Source organism: Cherax quadricarinatus, chromosome 90 (assembly GCF_038502225.1).
Source record: "Cherax quadricarinatus isolate ZL_2023a chromosome 90, ASM3850222v1, whole genome shotgun sequence".
Lineage (NCBI taxonomy): Eukaryota > Metazoa > Arthropoda > Malacostraca > Decapoda > Parastacidae > Cherax > Cherax quadricarinatus.
Window position 1 is genome coordinate 1,405,224 of NC_091381.1, and position 20,911 is coordinate 1,426,134.

At 44.9% G+C, this 20,911-nt stretch overlaps 1 protein-coding gene across 1 annotated transcript in view; it reads right to left on the minus strand.

Moving 5' to 3' along the window:
- The window catches only part of LOC128693425 (uncharacterized), a 1,035,404-nt gene that overhangs the window by 527,278 nt on the left and 487,215 nt on the right, over positions 1 to 20,911 (minus strand). Inside the window, exon 2 of the mRNA XM_070104271.1 lies at positions 11,002 to 11,136. Coding sequence (XP_069960372.1) covers positions 11,002 to 11,080 — 79 coding nt within the window. The 5' untranslated portion in view covers positions 11,081 to 11,136. The remainder of the gene's footprint in view (positions 1 to 11,001; positions 11,137 to 20,911) is intronic.

The window sequence follows — 20,911 nt, forward strand, 5'->3', positions numbered from 1 at the left end:
ACTTCTACTCTCCTTACCAATTTCTACTTTGTATTGGACTGGTGAAGCCACTGTGTGGCGAAACGTTTCTTCGATAAAGATTCCCATGTGTTGCATAAGTGTCTCAATTCTTCAACTTGTCGATTTTCAAAACCATTCATCACAAATGTAAATCCTGTTGTAAACTGAAACATCTTCTATTGCACTAAAAAATCATACTACAGGTGGGGTTAGAACGCGCGATCAGTCACAAAACTTGTTGGTCGGGAGTTTTGTGACTCTCTGATCGCGAGTTCTAACCCCACCCGTGGTATGGTTTGTTTACAATCGTGTCATTACGTTTTCGTGAGTCATATATTGTTAGATGTGACCAAGGAAGTGAAATAAAGAAATCAACAGGAACTGCTGTATTATAGGAAAATACAATATGTTAAGAAAGTGTTTTAGGATCACTAAAGAGAAAGTTATATTGCAAGGGACAGATATAAATTATTTATACAGGAAAAAAATCCAGAAAGGAAAACAAGACGAAAAGAATGAAAAATGGTTTGATTGGAGGTGCTGTAGAGCTATTAAAAAAGTGAAGGAGTTTGAAATAATATTGGAAATTCTTGGGTAAATGAACACGGAAAAATGTCACAGTAGTTTATCAGTATTCACTTACCAAACTGTAGAAACAGCTCGTTATTGGAAATTGGACAACTGCTAAGATGTGGAAGAAGGCGAATGTAACTCCAGTTTTTAAGAAAGGGGAGAGACAGGTGACATTCAATTACAGGCCAATATCGCCTATATATATACGTTATATGTAAGTCAACTGAACAGGTAATCAGGAGAGTTGTGGAGTACATGGAGAGAAACTTGCTGGCATTCGTTGACGGGGAACATGAAATGAAGCAAAAGACAGAAGGATAACGACTCAGCCAAAAACTAGATGAAGAGCAAGGATAACAGCAATGGATAAGAGAAACAGAAAAAAATACTTGTACAATATACAGGAAATCCACGAACAAGAAAGGCCAAAATTAGTTTTTCCCTGACATCACGACACAAGTGCTAAGAGAGATGTCCTCAACGGGGTCTTCCTGAAGCCTCATAGGAGTTACAACCCACAGATTCTCGGAGTGAAGGTGTGTTTACACACTTCCAGTTTCCTCCACATTTTACCTCTGACTGCAGGAGGCATACTTAAAGCTACATGAGAACGTTCGATAGCTAAGTATGCCATCCTGCCTGTGAGTGAGGTGGTCAGTAACGTCGCTTAAGGTCTCGCTAATCACAAAATGAACGTCGTCACCAGACCTCCATCCACCTAATATTAAAGACATGAGCAGCTGAAACCAGCGCAGTAATGTATGTCTAGTCGTGTGGTGGCTGCGAAAAGGTGAGTGTTGGGTAATATTGTGATATTTCGTCCAATCTTAGATTAATCGCAGTAACAAAGATTTTCTCATGAAGATTTACTATACTCTGTATTAAGGACAAATGTTGGCGAACGTAAAGTTCGGTGTACACAGCGAGTCTAGCAGCGCACACAGCCAGTCCATCAGCGTAAACAGCCAGTCCATCAGCGTACACAGGGAGTACAGCAGCGCACACAGCGAGTCCATCAGCGTAAACAGCCAGTCCATCAGCGTACACAGGGAGTACAGCAGCGCACACAGCGAGTCCATCAGTGCACTCAGCGAGTCCATCAGCGTACACAGCCAGTCCATCAGCGCACACAGCCAGTCCATCAGCGTAAACAGCCAGTCCATCAGCGTACACAGCCAGTCCATCAGCGTACACAGGGAGTACAGCAGCGCACACAGCGAGTCCATCAGTGTACACAGCCAGTCCATCAGCGTACACAGCCAGTCCATCAGCGTACACAGGGAGTACAGCAGCGCACACAGCGAGTCCATCAGCGCACACAGACAGTCCATCACCGTACACAGCCACTGCATCAGCGTACACAACCAGTCCATCAACGTACACAGCGAGTCCAGCAGCGCACACAGCCAGTTCATCAGTGTACACAGCCAGTCCATCAGCGTACACGGCCAGTCCATCAGCGTACACAGGGAGTCCAGCAGCGTACACAGCCAGTCCATCAGCGTACACAGGGGGTCCATCAGCGTACACAGCCAGTCCATCAGCGTACACAGGGAGTCCAGCAGCGCACACAGCCAGTCCATCAACGCACACAGCCAGTCCATCAGCGTACACAGGGAGTCCATCAGCGCACAAAGCGAGTCCATCAGCGCACACAGCCAGTCTATCAGCGTACACAGCCAGTCCATCAGCGCACACAGCCAGTCTATCAGCGTACACAGCCAGTCCATCAGCGTACACAGGGAGTCCATCAGCGTACACAGCTAGTCCATCAGCGTACACAGCTAGTCCATCAGCGTACACAGCCAGTCCATCAGCGCACACAGGGAGTCCATCAGCGTACACAGCTAGTCCATCAGCGTACACAGCCAGTCCATCAGCGTACACAGGGAGTCCATCAGCGTACACAGCCAGTCCATCAGCGTACACAGCGAGTCCATCAGCGTACACAGGGAGTCCATCAGCGTACACAGGGAGTCCATCAGCGTACACAGCCAGTCCATCAGCGTACACAGCCAGTCCATCAGCGTACACAGCTAGTCCATCAGCGTACACAGCCAGTCCATCAGCGTACACAGGGAGTCCATCAGCGTACACAGGGAGTCCATCAGCGCACACAGCTAGTCCATCAGCGTACACAGGGAGTCCATCAGCGTACACAGGGAGTCCATCAGCGCACACAGCGAGTCCATCAGCGTACACAGGGAGACCAGCAGCGCACACAGCCAGTCCATCAGCGTACACAGGGAGTCCATCAGCGTACACAGGGAGACCATCAGCGCACACAGCCAGTCCATCAGCGTACACAGGGAGTCCATCAGCGTACACAGGGAGTCCATCAGCGTACACAGGGAGACCAGCAGCGTACACAGCCAGTCCATCAGCGTACACAGGGAGTCCATCAGAGTACACAGCCAGTCCATCAGCGTACACAGGGAGTCCATCAGCGCACACAGCGAGTCCATCAGCGTACACAGCCATTCCATCAGCGCACACAGCCAGTCCATCAGCGTACACAGGGAGTCCATCAGCGTACACAGCGAGTCCATCAGCGTACACAGCGAGTCCATCAGCGTACACAGCCAGTCCATCAGCGTACACAGGGAGTCCATCAGCGTACACAGCGAGTCCATCAGCGTACACAGCGAGTCCATCAGCGTACACAGCGAGTCCATCAGCGTACATAGCCAGTCCATCAGCGTACACAGGGAGTCCATCAGCGTACACAGCCAGTCCATCAGCGTACACAGCCAGTCCATCAGCGCACACAGCTAGTCCATCAGCGTACACAGCGAGTCCATCAGCGTACACAGGGAGTCCATCAGCGTACACAGCGAGTCCATCAGCGTACACAGGGAGTCCATCAGCGTACACAGCGAGTCCATCAGCGTACACAGGGAGTCCATCAGCGTACACAGCTAGTCCATCAGCGTACACAGGGAGTCCATCAGCGTACACAGCCAGTCCATCAGCGTACACAGCCAGTCCATCAGCGTACACAGCGAGTCCATCAGCGTACACAGCCAGTCCATCAGCGTACACAGGGAGTCCATCAGCGTACACAGCCAGTCCATCAGCGTACACAGCCAGTCCATCAGCGTACACAGCTAGTCCATCAGCGTACACAGGGAGTCCATCAGCGCACACAGGGAGTCCATCAGCGCACACAGCCAGTCCATCAGCGTACACAGCCAGTCCATCAGCGTACACAGCCAGTCCATCAGCGTACACAGCCAGTCCATCAGCGCACACAGCCAGTCCATCAGCGTACACAGGGAGTCCATCAGCGTACACAGCCAGTCCATCAGCGCACACAGCCAGTCCATCAGCGCACACAGCCAGTCCATCAGCGTACACAGCGAGTCCATCAGCGTACACAGGGAGTCCATCAGCGCACACAGCCAGTCCATCAGCGTACACAGCCAGTCCATCAGCGCACACAGCCAGTCCATCAGCGTACACAGGGAGTCCATCAGCGTACACAGGGAGTCCATCAGCGTACACAGGGAGTCCATCAGCGTACACAGCCAGTCCATCAGCGTACACAGGGAGTCCATCAGCGCACACAGCGAGTCCATCAGCGTACACAGCCAGTCCATTAGCGTACACAGCCAGTCCATCAGCGTACACAGCCAGTCCATCAGCGTACACAGCTAGTCCATCAGCGTACACAGCCAGTCCATCAGCGTACACAGGGAGTCCAGCAGCGCACACAGCCAGTCCATCAGCGCACACAGCCAGTCCATCAGCGCACACAGGGAGTCCATCAGCGTAGACAGGGAGTCCATCAGCGCACACAGCCAGTCCATCAGCGCACACAGGGAGTCCATCAGCGTACACAGCCAGTCCATCAGCGCACACACCCAGTCCATCATCGCACACAGGGAGTCCATCAGCGTACACAGCCAGTCCATCAGCGCACACAGCCAGTCCATCAGCGCACACAGGGAGTCCATCAGCGTACACAGCCAGTCCATCAGCGCACACAGCCAGTCCATCAGCGTACACAGCGAGTCCATCAGCGTACACAGCCAGTCCATCAGCGTACACAGCCAGTCCATCAGCGTACACAGCCAGTCCATCAGCGTACACAGCCAGTCCATCAGCGTACACAGCCAGTCCATCAGCGTACACAGCCAGTCCATCAGCGTACACAGCTAGTCCATCAGCGTACACAGCCAGTCCATCAGCGTACACAGCTAGTCCATCAGCGTACACAGCTAGTCCATCAGCGTACACAGGGAGTCCATCAGCGCACACAGCTAGTCCATCAGCGTACACAGCCAGTCCATCAGCGTACACAGCCAGTCTATCAGCGCACACAGCTAGTCCATCAGCGTACACAGGGAGTCCATCAGCGCACACAGCTAGTCCATCAGCGTACACAGCCAGTCCATCAGCGTACACAGCCAGTCCATCAGCGTACACAGCTAGTCCATCAGCGTACACAGCCAGTCCATCAGCGTACACAGCTAGTCCATCAGCGTACACAGCTAGTCCATCAGCGTACACAGGGAGTCCATCAGCGCACACAGCTAGTCCATCAGCGTACACAGCTAGTCCATCAGCGTACACAGCCAGTCCATCAGCGTACACAGCTAGTCCATCAGCGTACACAGGGAGTCCATCAGCGTACACAGGGAGTCCATCAGCGCACACAGCTAGTCCATCAGCGCACACAGGGAGTCCATCAGCGTACACAGCCAGTCCATCAGCGTACACAGCCAGTCCATCAGCGTACACAGCCAGTCTATCAGCGCACACAGCCAGTCCATCAGCGTACACAGCCAGTCCATCAGCGTACACAGCTAGTCCATCAGCGTACACAGCTAGTCCATCAGCGTACACAGCTAGTCCATCAGCGTACACAGCCAGTCCATCAGCGTACACAGCTAGTCCATCAGCGTACACAGGGAGTCCATCAGCGTACACAGGGAGTCCATCAGCGCACACAGCTAGTCCATCAGCGCACACAGGGAGTCCATCAGCGTACACAGCCAGTCCATCAGCGTACACAGCCAGTCCATCAGCGTACACAGCCAGTCCATCAGCGTACACAGCTAGTCCATCAGCGTACACAGGGAGTCCATCAGCGTACACAGGGAGTCCATCAGCGCACACAGCTAGTCCATCAGCGCACACAGGGAGTCCATCAGCGTACACAGCCAGTCCATCAGCGTACACAGCCAGTCCATCAGCGTACACAGCCAGTCTATCAGCGCACACAGCCAGTCCATCAGCGTACACAGCCAGTCCATCAGCGTACACAGCTAGTCCATCAGCGTACACAGCTAGTCCATCAGCGTACACAGCCAGTCCATCAGCGTACACAGCTAGTCCATCAGCGTACACAGCTAGTCCATCAGCGTACACAGGGAGTCCATCAGCGTACACAGGGAGTCCATCAGCGCACACAGCTAGTCCATCAGCGCACACAGGGAGTCCATCAGCGTACACAGCCAGTCCATCAGCGTACACAGCCAGTCCATCAGCGTACACAGCCAGTCCATCAGCGTACACAGCTAGTCCATCAGCGTACACAGGGAGTCCATCAGCGTACACAGGGAGTCCATCAGCGCACACAGCTAGTCCATCAGCGTACACAGCCAGTCCATCAGCGTACACAGCCAGTCCATCAGCGTACACAGCCAGTCCATCAGCGTACACAGCCAGACCATCAGCGTACACAGCCAGTCCATCAGCGTACACAGGGAGTCCATCAGCGTACACAGCGAGTCCATCAGCGTACACAGCGAGTCCATCAGCGTACACAGCGAGTCCATCAGCGCACACAGCGAGTCCATCAGCGTACACAGCGAGTCCATCAGCGCACACAGCGAGTCCATCAGCGTACACAGCGAGTCCATCAGCGTACACAGCCAGTCCATCAGCGTACACAGCCAGTCCATCAGCGTACACAGCCAGTTCATCAGCGCACACAGCCAGTCCATCAGCGCACACAGCCAGTCCATCAGCGCACACAGCCAGTCCATCAGCGCACACAGCCAGTCCATCAGCGTACACAGCCAGTCCATCAGCGTACACAGCCAGTCCATCAGCGCACACAGCCAGTCCATCAGCGCACACAGCCAGTCCATCAGCGTACACAGCCAGTCCATCAGCGTACACAGCCAGTCCATCAGCGCACACAGCCAGTCCATCAGCGTACACAGCCAGTCCATCAGCGTACACAGCCAGTCCATCAGCGTACACAGCGAGTCCATCAGCGTACACAGCCAGTCCATCAGCGTACACAGCCAGTCCATCAGCGTACACAGCCAGTCCATCAGCGTACACAGCCAGTCCATCAGCGCACACAGCCAGTCCATCAGCGCACACAGCCAGTCCATCAGCGCACACAGCCAGTCCATCAGCGTACACAGCCAGTCCATCAGCGTACACAGCCAGTCCATCAGCGCACACAGCCAGTCCATCAGCGTACACAGCCAGTCCATCAGCGTACACAGCCAGTCCATCAGCGCACACAGCCAGTCCATCAGCGTACACAGCCAGTCCATCAGCGTACACAGCCAGTCCATCAGCGCACACAGCCAGTCCATCAGCGTACACAGCCAGTCCATCAGCGTACACAGCGAGTCCATCAGCGTACACAGCGAGTCCATCAGCGTACACAGCCAGTCCATCAGCGTACACAGCCAGTCCATCAGCGTACACAGCCAGTCCATCAGCGTACACAGCCAGTCCGTCAGCGTACACAGGGAGACCAGCAGCGCACACAGCCAGTCCATCAACGTACACAGCCAGTCCATCAGCGTACACAGGGAGACCAGCAGCGTACACAGCCAGTCCATCAGCGTACACAGCCAGTCCATCAGCGTACACAGCCAGTCCATCAGCGTACACAGGGAGACCAGCAGCGCACACAGCCAGTCCATCAACGTACACAGCCAGTCCATCAGCGTACACAGGGAGACCAGCAGCGCACACAGCCAGTCCATCAACGTACACAGCCAGTCCATCAGCGTACACAGGGAGACCAGCAGCGCACACAGCCAGTCCATCAACGTACACAGGGAGACCAGCAGCGCACACAGCCAGTCCATCAACGTACACAGGGAGACCAGCAGCGCACACAGCCAGTCCATCAACGTACACAGGGAGACCAGCAGCGCACACAGCCAGTCCATCAACGTACACAGGGAGACCAGCAGCGCACACAGCCAGTCCATCAGCGTACACAGCCAGTCCATCAACGTACACAGGGAGACCAGCAGCGCACACAGCCAGTCCATCAGCGTACACAGCCAGTCCATCAGCGTACACAGGGAGTCCAGCAGCGCACACAGCCAGTCCATCAGCGTACACAGCCAGTCCATCAGCGTACACAGCCAGTCCATCAGCGTACACAGCCAGTCCATCAGCGTACACAGCCAGTCCATCAGCGTACACAGCCAGTCCATCAGCGTACACAGGGAGACCAGCAGCGCACACAGCCAGTCCATCAGCGTACACAGCCAGTCCATCAGCGTACACAGGGAGACCAGCAGCGCACACAGCCAGTCCATCAGCGTACACAGCCAGTCCATCAGCGTACACAGGGAGACCAGCAGCGCACACAGCCAGTCCATCAGCGTACACAGCCAGTCCATCAGCGTACACAGGGAGACCAGCAGCGCACACAGCCAGTCCATCAGCGTACACAGCCAGTCCATCAGCGTACACAGCCAGTCTACGACACTAGGAAAACCACCACGGCGATGGGGACACACAAAAGCACATTCTTTCCAATTACGAAGAAACAAATATATAGAAAATTTATGAAAATATCAGTAACCTCTTCCAAGGAAGTGACACTACGAATGCTCTTGGGAAGTGACACTACGAATATTCCAGGAAAGTAACATTATGAATGTTACAGGGAAGTGACACTACGAATGCTCTTGGGAAATGACAGTATGAATGATCCAGGAAAGTAACATTATGAATGTTACAGGGAAGTGACACTACGAATGCTCTTGGGAAATGACAGTATGAATGATCCAGGAAAGTAACATTATGAATGTTACAGAGAAGTGACACTACGAATGCTCTTGGGAAATGACAGTATGAATGATCCAGGGAAGTGACGCTATGAATGCTCTTGGGAAGTGACACTACGAATATTCCAGGGATGGAAGATAATGTATGTTCCAGGGAAGCAAACACCACTGTCCTGGGAAGCAAACCATACAAACTTCTCAAGAAACACTCTGCTGGAAAGCAGACAAATACACTATCCTGGAAGACAAACAAACACTTTTCAGGAAAATAAACAAATGCAGTTTCCTGGAAGACAAACAAATCCATTTTACGGAAAACAAATTCACGTTTCTGGAAGTCAAACAAATACGTTTTTCTGGAAATCGAAATAATACTTAATCCTGGAAAAGAAGTTCATGTTCTTGCGAGACAAGACAGTCAAGTACACTTGTCCATGGAGCAAACAAATTCTCTAGTCTGAGAAACAAAGTACTCTTATCAGTGAAACAAACACATGTACTCCTGTCTGTGGAACAAACAAGTACAGGCTTCAGTAAGGTAGACAGGTACACGTTCCTATGAAACAAACAAGTACACGTTCCTCTGACACATACAAGAAAACGTTCCTATAAAAAAACGACATGCCCAACCCATCTGTTTGCAGGGTGAAAACCCCAGTTACTTTAAATCTTACAGATACCTTGGTATAGACATATCTTTCAATAAAACCACTATACCACAACTAAATTAGGAATGCGAAGATAAGCTAGATGCTCTCAAAGCTGCTGCTGGCTACAACCCTAACTACGGTGCTAATGTAAGAATATTGAGAATGATGTACATAGCCTATGTTAGGTCCTTAATTGATTATGCTGATCCATGTTGATATTAGCTAGAAAAAGCTCTCTCCGGCCCTTGGAGTTAACGCAAAATGAAGAACTCAGAATTGTTTTTGACCATCCTAGATCGAGGCAGGTTCTTCAAATGATGTCTCTAGTATCAGTGATAGAATTATTAAGATTAACACTGTACTTGGTATTAGATTGTTAAAAAATGAACCAGACATGATCATTATAAATCTTACTCAATGTCTAGAAATAAATGCACATAGATCTAAATGAGTTGTGAAAACACGCCGTTATGTTAAGTTTTACAACTTGCACGAACTGTATCACTGCCGACAACAAGAGCATTTCACGTCTCCATGGAAGATGTGTTCATTTAGTATCACATCCCCGCAAGTCCCTCCCATGAAGCCATTCCCTAAATTACCTGTAAAACAACTGCTTAAGAAGAAATTTCTCACCTAGCTGGTAGTAATAATTTATCACAAGTTATATACACTGATGGATCTAAACAGGAGTCTTCTGGCAGGGCTGCATCTGCTCTTGTTGCCACCTCCCTGGTTCAGAACGGTAGGAACTTTGTTGAGTTAGGCATAAGAATTAACTGGGCGTCTACACTGCAAACTGAATTACTTGCCATCCTAACAGCACTAAAGCTAACTTATGACACTGAGCTTGACTCTATGATTATTACGTGTTTTGTGGCAGCACTGAAGTCTCTTGACTCACTTAATGACTCTAACATCATGTTCATTGGAGAAGCCAGGTATTGATATTAAAAAGTCCGGGAAAAGGGAATTAATGGACAATTGTTATGGATTCCCTCACACATTTGTTTTCTCCTTCATGATAAAGTTGATACATTAGCCAAGAAAAGTACTTTGAAGGAGAATGTAAAATATAACGTTGGTGAATCTGTCTAGCATTGAGAATAATATTAGGAGAGAAGTAAATAATGGAAATGAATGTTATAGGAATGAAATAAGAAACCTAAGTAGATCTATAACCCACTATGATTATATGAACGTAGATAAGTACGTTTATGGAGCAAGTTGCAATGTGAAAAATGTCGTAATCGTCAGGCTTAGGTTTGGTTACGACTACTTCAGTCGTAACAGATGATCGAAGTAAATACAAAGTGTATGGCCAACCCTATTGTCACTATCTTTAACACTATATGCTTAATTGTCCATTTATTGAGGAATATAAAGATAGTATAATAACCTATGTGACGTGTCAAGACATCTTATTAATGAAAACAAGATACCACATATACTAAGCAAATTTCTTAAATTTGCTTGTAACAGATGAGTGTACTGTAGATATAAATCCAGATGTATTGCTGTAAATCCTTTGGGGCCTAGTTCCTAGGCCTTTTGTGTATCCATATTCTCTTCCGCTACCGCCCATTAGATGGATATGGGTGCACAATAAACTATCCACTTCAGTGGCAAAATCTAATTTCTGTAAGACAAACAAGTACACGTTCCTATTGGACAAACAAGAACACGTTCCTCCGAGGCAAACAAGTACACGCTTCAGAAACAAACTAGTTCACGTACAGCCAGGTAAGATGGGCGTGCATCACCATGTTTGTACGTACCTGAGGCTGGCTGTACCACCAGCAGCAGCACACCCGCCCAGACCAGCAAGGACGCCCTCATCTGGAGGCTGGTCTCCATGGCAACGCCCGGCCACTAAACACTGCTACTTCGGGCAGCCGCTAGTTCGCCTCCATCTGCAAACAAAAGAATAACCAAATGATCATAAGGGTTGAATCGGCGTATTGTTCACGCCATTGAAGATGTACAAAGACACAAGTTATAGAACAAACTCTAAGTGGAACAACGTTCCACTCTACGTAGAGCTTCGTCAAACAAATGACTTTATGAAAAGCTCTACTCGATACTTTAAGGCAATGGTAAAATAATAATGAATTCTTATATATCAATAATTATTTCTTTATATTATAATCATAGGAATATCAGAAAATGTATATATCATGTCGAAAGAACCTCTCTCTCTCACTCTCTCTCTCTCTCTCTCTCTCTCTCTCTCTCTCTCTCTCTCTCTCTCTCTCTCTCTCTCTCTCTCTCTCTCTCTCTCTCTCTCTCTCTCTCTAGTTCTCATTACTCAAGTTCTTCACAAATAATAATAATAATAATTTAGTGTATAAACATTTTTCTGAGTGCGTCGTGGTTTAAAATATTTCATTAAGTTGTATAAAGCACTAACCTTGTAATTGTATGTAAATTAACTAACTTAGGGTAATGAGTATACCAACAGTAGTTCAGAATGTATAATGTTATGTATAAATATTCTGGCATGAAAATATACTGCCAGCGAAAATATTTGAAGGACGACGTGAATCATTGAACTCACGAGGGGAAAAATGGTAGACGGAGAGAGAGAGAGAGAGAGAGAGAGAGAGAGAGAGAGAGAGAGAGAGAGAGAGAGAGAGAGAGAGAGAGAGAGAGAGAGAGAGATAGAGAGCGAGAGAGAGATTATGAATAGAAGAATGTGAAATGTACCGGAGTATAGTGACCCTCAAATTTTTATGGGGGCTTGAGGCATGGCCTTTAAATGTTGCAGCAAAAAAGAGGCTGGAGGCAGTGAATATGTCGTGTTTAAGAGATATGTGCTGCGATGTAAAAGGTATAATATAAAGGGTGGAAGTGGATTGGCTGTGGTGGTTTGGATATTTGGAAATGAAGAGTAGAAGAGATTGACCAGGAATGTGTATTACTCAGGCATTGTAGCAGGAGAGGTGAAAGTCTTCACAGGAGGTACTGGTGGGAGGGGACGAAGGAGGTTATAAGTGGTACAGATCTTGAATATCTAGCAGGCATATGTGAGCGCGTTATATCTGGGGTCTTCATGGAAACACGTCAGCCGGACGCGAGTCCTGGAGGTGGGAAGTACATACGCTGAGTGTACTCTGAAGGAGGGGCGGAAGTGACTCACAAGCGATTTTTACATCAATGCAACACGCAGAAACAAGAGGGTATATATATAGAGAAAGATCGCAGTCAGCAGGACTGGATAATGCTACTGGGGACGGACTACCCGCTTGTTCCTGCGTGGTGCATTGATGTAAAAATCGCTTGTGAGGTCAGAACATACAGGAGGAGATTGAAACAGCTTGAATTCATGCTTAACGCTCAAGGACCTGCCCGGGCTGGGAAAGAAACATGGCTTGTGAACCAGGCTACCCAGCTTTTGAGGCATTTGTGGCTGAGTGGATAAGAGTGTTGGAAATCTTGTCTGTCTCAGTAGCAGTATCGAGCCCTGCTGACTGCGATCTTTTTCTGTTTATACACACTTGTTTCTGCGTGGTGCATTGATATATATATGTCGTGCCGAACAGGCAGAACTTGCGATCTTGGCTTAAATAGCAACGCTCATCTTGCCATATAGGACAAGTGAAAATTTGTGTATGCAATAATTTCGCCAAAATCATTCTGAACCTAACGAAAAAAATATATTTCACTGTGTTTGTTTAGTATTTAATTATTGTAAACAAATCTAAAATATATTTAGTTGGGTTAGGCTAAAATAAATTGCGCTTGTTATAATAAGGTTAGGTAAGTTTTCTAAGTTCCTTTTGGTGCAAAATTATAAATTTTTACATCAACATTTATGAAAAAAATGTATCTTTGAACGTATAAGAGAAAATTTCAGAAAGGACTTAATTTTAAATGAGTTCTTGCTAATTGACCAGTTTTACATATTCGGCACGATATATATATATATATATATATATATATATATATATATATATATATATATATATATATATATATATATATATATATATATATATATATATATATATATGCAATAAGATCACAGTAAACAGGTGATTTCGGAATATGCAAAACAACCACTCTGAAAAAATAGAGAAATTCCAAGCGCTTGGAATTTCTCTATTTTTTCAGAGTGGTTGTTTTGCATATATATATATATATATATATATATATATATATATATATATATATATATATATATATATATATATATATATATATATATATATATATATATATATATATATATATATACATATATATATATATATATATATATTACAGTAATGTAATAGGAAGGGGAAGAATATTAATAGTAAATCTACAAGTGGAGAAGTCACAGGCATAAGCTCTGGGAATTATCCTTAGATCTCCCAGACTCTTAAACAAACTAGTCACCTATTAATGTATCTCGTTCCATCCTACCACAAGCCTTAACCATCGTCTCCACTGACACCATCTTGCTGGGAACACCTGTGGATTCCTTGGCCAGTGTCGCAATGCGTGGAGGAAAAACTGAATTGAAGAGTTTGTAATACAGACGATGAAATTCGGATAGATGCCTTATATCATCTTAGAAGATGCCTGACCTTGCCCACGTTACTATATTTCCTAAGGTCTGCCTTCATCCGAAACCTGACGTCTATAGGGAAAATTATTACTTGTGTTTTTATCTTCGCGTATTGCCACATATTGCACTACGAGATGCACTCGCAATGCGTTGGAGAGACACTTGAAATTCACGACGTATGGATCATTGAAAGAATAATTTAGAGGGATACCCCTCAAAAATCTTAACAGATTATCGTCTTCTAAATGCCACAATAAAATCAGCTGGAGCAGAACAATAGTGAAGAATCTCGTGACAATAGTGCTTTAGTATAGGGAAGTTTCCTATTAACTGTCCCTAATTTTCCCAAGGGCATTTGCCTCGACCCTCAGGTCGTTAGCATTGGCATAGCCCTTCATCGCGACGGTTATTCAGTAGAACGATTTGACCTTAATGGCCTCATCTACCATAGATCAAAGACATAGACTGCAAGACACAAAGATTACAAGATAATGAATATAAAAGCCTTACAACAGCCCACTGGTTATCACAAAGGAAGCTCCAGCTGTGCAAAACCCAACGGCAGCCGTTTATCTGCACTGGATATAAGATAAGCGGATAATGTCAGGCTTCATCTCAACATCTATGATTAGCCGACATTATTCTCTGATTCAGTGAAATTCAAAGAAGTGAACCCGAGTAATACAGTGAGATCAGGATGATTGCCACACACAAGAGCAACTTAACGTTAGAGCTCTGGACCAGAAGGCTTAAAGACCCTTATAACCCATGATTTTCTTATGTTTTTGACCGCCACCCTAAATATAGTTTTTCCTGACCTGGCCATCCAGTGTGCCAATACTTGCAGTTTTAGTTATCATTTTTAAATATATTTAGTACTTATTAGATTTACTTCAATAAATTAATTTACATAACACCTTTCCAGAATGAATTTCATTTTATTTAATAAGGTTAAAGGGTAAATTATAAATAAAAAATGTCGATGAAAATTTGATGTAACAAAAATCGGAATTATTCTATAACTACCATAAAGTTGATTTATTACTGGCGTTTTGATTTATGTTAATAAATTTAAACAGTTAATTATAAAGATTTTCAACAGCGTTACAGTCAGACAAATAAAGAGCACATTATAAATTTTCGTGAAAATATATTTTTTGGGGTTAGATCATGTGATAATTTTTATTTTTCCAGTGGCTTCCATACCGCTCCTTCATTCTCTGGAAGCGCTCTTCTAATTCTAATTTGATCTTGATGGAGAGCTTACAATATATGGAATACTCTGGATCCACTTGGTTCTATGGAATACTCTGGATCCACTTGGTTCTATGGAATACTCTGGATCCACTTGGTTCTTTGTATAGACATGGCAATATCTAGTTCTTTGATAGGCCTAAAAATATTTGTTCACAAAGGTATAATGGCTTCCAGAGTCAGAATGGACTTAACCTTGGACTGGCCCTGATATTCTGAATATGGAAAGTTTTGAAGACGCTGTCTTGCACTGGACTTTCCTGGAAAACCGGACGTTCTTGAAATCCTGGTAAATCTTTTCCAGCTTATCTGACGTGTTCACTGAACACATTCCTGATCCAGCTATGACGGTGGATGACGACATTCTCTAGGAAATAGTGATCCATTTCTTCATAAAGCTTTAGATTATCTCTGAAAACAGCGATGTGAGTGAGCGCTATTTCTGATGGAACCTCCGGCACAACACTCATTTCTGAGGAGGCTGCAGTTTTTTCTCTAGCCGATTTTTACCTCTTCAAAATGCAAGTCTTGTCTTGAATAATGCAACTTGTTTATTGGTGTCCATCATAGTTTGTTTTCAGCCTTTCATGTCTCAGTTCAGTTTATTCGTGTACCAGAAGAGGTCGCTCAGATAAGCCACCTTTGCCAGTCACACAGCGTCTCTGAAGCAGTCAGCCAACATGTGCTTCATCACCCATACAAAATCGTCAGTATCTATTTTCAGTTCAATAAACCATCACAGAGGCTTCCCTCAGAGAGCAAACGAACATCAGAGAGGAAATATTATTGGTATTTCCTGTCTACACACATTTTAAAAAAAGTGTTGGAGTTCAAATCCCTGGCTTTGATGAGAGTCCCACTTGGGTTGCATTATGAAGAATCGTGTAGACTTGCAGATGTAAACATTGAGACGCCAGGTTTGCTCAGTGTAATAAACTGATAATTATTATGACATCAGGATTTTTTGTCTTAAAGTAGTGACAAATTTCGCGTTACTTTACATCACTGACGGTTCTCAGTCAGAGCAAACCAGCCAAGGTCACGCTTCTTGCAAAAACAAATCGTTCACCATTTCATATACGTCTTGAGGATCTGGTATATGTAATCAATTTATTATATATGAGACAATCAATTATATTAGTGTATGTCTGTCATGAGGTTCGGTCGTTTACAGTGCTGTGTAATGCATTACCGGAGGTTACTTTAAACTAAATATACGTTGTATTACAAATGTTCTTTCTTTTTCTTATTAACACGCTGGCCGTCTCCCACTGAGACAGTGACAGGACAAAGAAACACTTTCGTCATCTTTCACAGTATCATTGTTTTGCCAGTTGCGCGCAGATACCACAGTTCAGATGCCCCTTCAAATAGTAAATATCCCAAACCTCTCCTGTAGAGTGCATGTACTTCCCACCTCCAGGACTCAAGTCCGGCTAACCGATTTTCCTGAATCCCTTCACAAAATATTACCCTAATCACACTCCAACAGCTCGTCAGGTCCCGAAAACCATTTGTCTCCACTCCTAACATGCTCTAACACGCCTGCTGTATGTCCAACCCTCTTGCACACAAAACCTCCTTTCCCCCCCTCCCTCCAACCTATCCTAGGACGACCCCTACCCCGCCTTCCCCCCACAACAGGTTTATACACCCTCCAACACCCTCAAACACCACACATTGCCCTCAGACACGACATCTCCACTCCCTTCAGCCTCCTCCTCGCTGTAACTTTTACAACCCATGCTTCACACCCATATAAGAGTATTGGTATCACTATACACTCACATCTTTCCCTCTTTGCCTCCATGGATAACGTTTTTTTGTGTCCACAGATACCTCAATGCACCACATTCATTATGTTCGTGTCTACATTTATTCGTTGTTAAAATGAATCCTCTTATATTTGTCATAAGGTGTCACAATTGCTGGAAAACCTAACTTGTAAGTTAGGTTTTCCAGAGTGTGGAAGAGTAGCACATTATGTAGGCAATAAATATTCAGCCTCTCCTCACTTACCGACGTACTCGTTTACTGACGTGGTCTTAACAATGTAACTCCGTCGTTAAGTGAGGAGAGGATGTATTTGAAATCGGATACATCACACTGTGCAGGACTCGATTATGGAAAGATTTTCCCTGAGAAAAAAAAAAAGTCGATAATTTATAAGTTCTACGACATCGGACCCCTTACAAAATATTTTTGAAAAAAAAAAAAAGGCGTGGACTAGGTCCAGTGGATTAAGTGGCAGTTAATAAGGAATGTTGCAAAACTGAAATTCTTCCAGAATGTTGCAATTTCTTTTGTGCCTCACACAAAAAAAAATGAATTGATAGTCATTTGCAATGTCCGAAGATTTATCCGTCTACGAAGAAAAAATTATCCTGTTTTTATACAGCATCTCACTTACCTGAGCCACAATATCTCCTCACATGAGTTCAACTGGATGTCTGATGCTACAACAGGGAAGTGGTGATGTCACCTTCTCGGTGGCATCTGCTCCACTAACACCTTCAATCATTACTACTATTACTGACTTCACAAACTCCTCTCCAGAGTTGTGCGACTTTTTACATCTGGAAATAATCCAGTCGAATTCAAAAGCAGCATCAGTATGCATACGTATAATTGTTCTTTTTTATCCATTCAATAAATCATTGGTTTTCCGACACTATTTAGATGGACTGAACTCAAACGACGTTTCAATTTGTTTACTCTGACTGATTGATTGATAAGGATTTAGAGGTGTTGCACGCACTAGGGTCGGACATTTCAGTTCATTGTCTCAGCTTAGTGAAAATATATTTTGAAAATTCAGGCTTAGGCTTTAATTTACGTTGGGCAATTTTTCAGTTATACCTCGAACGTAGAGAGAAGAGAGTTTTAAATAAGATTTTACGAAATACATTGACTGTACTGTCCTCCTCTCCTATATATACTGGCTCCCTCACCTTCGTGTGTTAGTGTGACTTGTCAGTGGTACAAGTAAGACCGAAACGACGTCATAAGCTTCTTTCTCCTATGTGCGGGTTATTTTTGACTTGTTCCAGTCACGGTATTGTGCCTTTTTGTTTTTCATTGGTCAGTCTCTTACTCAAGACACTCTTACATTCACTTAAAATGAAACACAAACCAGCACAACTCTCTTAACCTCTCACACTACAAAAATAATCTTTCTCGCTGCTCATTTTTTCATCCCTGCGACCTTCCATTGGCTCTGAGGAACATCCAGTGACCTTCCATTGGCTCTGAGGAACATCCAGTGACCTTCCATTGGCTCTGAGGAACATCCGGCGACCTTCCACTGACTCTGAGGAACATCCAGCGACCTTCCATTGGCTCTGAGGAACATCCAGCGACCTTCCATTGGCTCTGAGGAACATCCAGCGACCTTCCAGCGACCTTCCACTGTGTGTATTCCACTGACTCTGAGGAACATCCAGCGACCTTCCTTAGGGTCGCGACCCCGAGTTCGGAAACCTATGGTTGAACCCAAGATCTCGAAGATGAATTAAGTGATAATATTATTTGGCTAATCAATTATTAGAGTAAAAGGTTTCTTGTTTCAATAAATGTTGACCTTACTTACCCTTCTTTCATGAAATAAATATCTCCAATAGCGACGTGTATTTTAAATTTGGATAAAATGGATAAAGTACCTCCTTGTTTCAATGACACTTATATTAATGATGACAAACAAATGAACGAAATGCTTAGGGCAGAATGTGTCTCTGTGTTCAGTGAGTAATTGAGATTAAAGACTGACAATACAATTGAATTTTTCGTGAGATTCAAGACTGTCAACACAACAGAGTTTCTGATATAAGTGTCTTCAACAAAAGTGGAGGTAAATAAATCGCTAAAAAGTACTACAAACGATAGAACTGATAACCCACATTATCATAATGTTTGGTTTTTAAAACGCAAGATTACTAGACACGTGGATACACAAAAAATGCACTAATCAGGCCAACTAGCGTCTGGATTGTTATTATAATTATGGGAGACCGCTAAACCCGTAGGATTATACAGAGCATGTGGGGGGGAAGGTGTTGGAAGGTATTCAGGCTTAATTCAGGGAACTGGAACACAGATCCAATTCCCTAGATTTAGAGCCCCTCACCAGCGTCAAGGCACCTCCAGTGAGGGGAGATCTAGCGTCTGGAGAAGCCCCACCTGTGTCACAATTGCTGGACAATTATAACATTCAGACTCTGGAAAAGTCTTTGACAAGTGTGATCTTGATAAATGGTTCAGAGAACCGACAAGCTGATAAATCAGACACATGTACAACACTTGAGTATCTTTATTGAGGAAACGTTTCGCCACACAGTGGTTTCATCAGTCCATACAAAGGAGAATGGTGAAGAACAGGAGGAATTTGAGGTAATCAGTCCCTCAGTCTTGAGTCGATGTAATCAATCCATCAATCTTTAAAAGAATACAGCATATGTGCGAAGAAGTGGCTTATATACTGTAGAGAGGTGAGGTGCAGCAGTCGTAGGTGATGTCACACTTGACAAATCCAAATGTGTAAGTAGGTCATGCCTTAAGGTTAGGCGAGTGAAGAATTCCCTATATTAAGATCACTTGCCTAACCTTCAAGGAACAGGTGAGTCAGGGTAAGAGCTGAATCACTGCAACAGGTGAGTCAAGGTAAGAGGTGAATCATTGCAACAGGTGAGTCAGGGTAAGAGCTGAATCATTGCAACAGGTGAGTCAGTGTAAGAGGTGAATCATTGCAACAGGTGAGTCAGGGTAAGAGCTGAATCATTGCAACAGGTGAGTCAGGGTAAGAGGTGAATCATTGCAACAGGTGAGTCAGGGTAAGAGCTGAATCATTGCAACAGATGAGTCAGGGTAAGAGCTGAACCATTGCAACAGGTGAATCAGGGCAAGAGCTGAATCATTGCAACAGGTGAGTCGGTTGAACAAGTGGGTCAGTGCAGCAAGTGAGATAGAGCAACAGGAAATAATGGGCAGCTGGTGAATCATTGCAACATGTGACTCAGTGCAACAGATGAATCAATCCAGAAAATTAATCAGTGCAACCAGCGAATCACAGCAACATGTGAATCACAGCAACAAGTGAATCACAGCAACAAGTGAATCACACTAACGAGTGAATCAGTGAAACAAGTGAATTCACAGCAACAAGTGAATCACACCAACGAGTGAATCAGTGAAACAAGTGAATCACAGCAACCAGCGAATCACCTCAACAAGTGAATCAATTAATTTATTTATACCTTTCCAGGAAATTTATACATTTCCAAGAAATTGCTTCCATTCTTGTTGTCTAAGTTTTATTGTCTTTTCCTTTTATTTGTTAGTGAAGCTTGAAAAGTTCCGAGTAAGTCTAGGGTTCTACATCAACACATTACCAGTCCTTCTAGTTACATGTTGTAGATCATTGTTTGACTGACGATGGTATTTGTTGTCATTTGTGGTGGAAGATGTTTGTCCTCTTTATATATTGCCTGGATCTGTCAGCAACTTTTCAGTAGTGACAAGTAAATCATCGCTAAATTGTTTTGTGTCAGTGGGATCGTAATTCTTATGCCATTGATCAGATGCCACCCAGACGTATTATACAGTATGATCAACAATAATTTTTATTTGTACATAGGGCAGTACATATACAGTCGATTATTACTAGTACTTTCTTAGGTAAGACACATATGCAACAGTTAGGTATCTTTATTTCGATACGTTTCGCCCACACAGTAGGCTTCTTTAGCGAGTACAGAAAAGTTAGTAGAAACAGTAGAGATGTGAAGACGATGTAATTAGTCCATCACCCTTGAAGACGTAGTTTTGAGGTGGTCAGTCCCTCAGCCTGGAGAAGAGTATTTGTTCCATAGTCTGAAACAAAGTGAAGT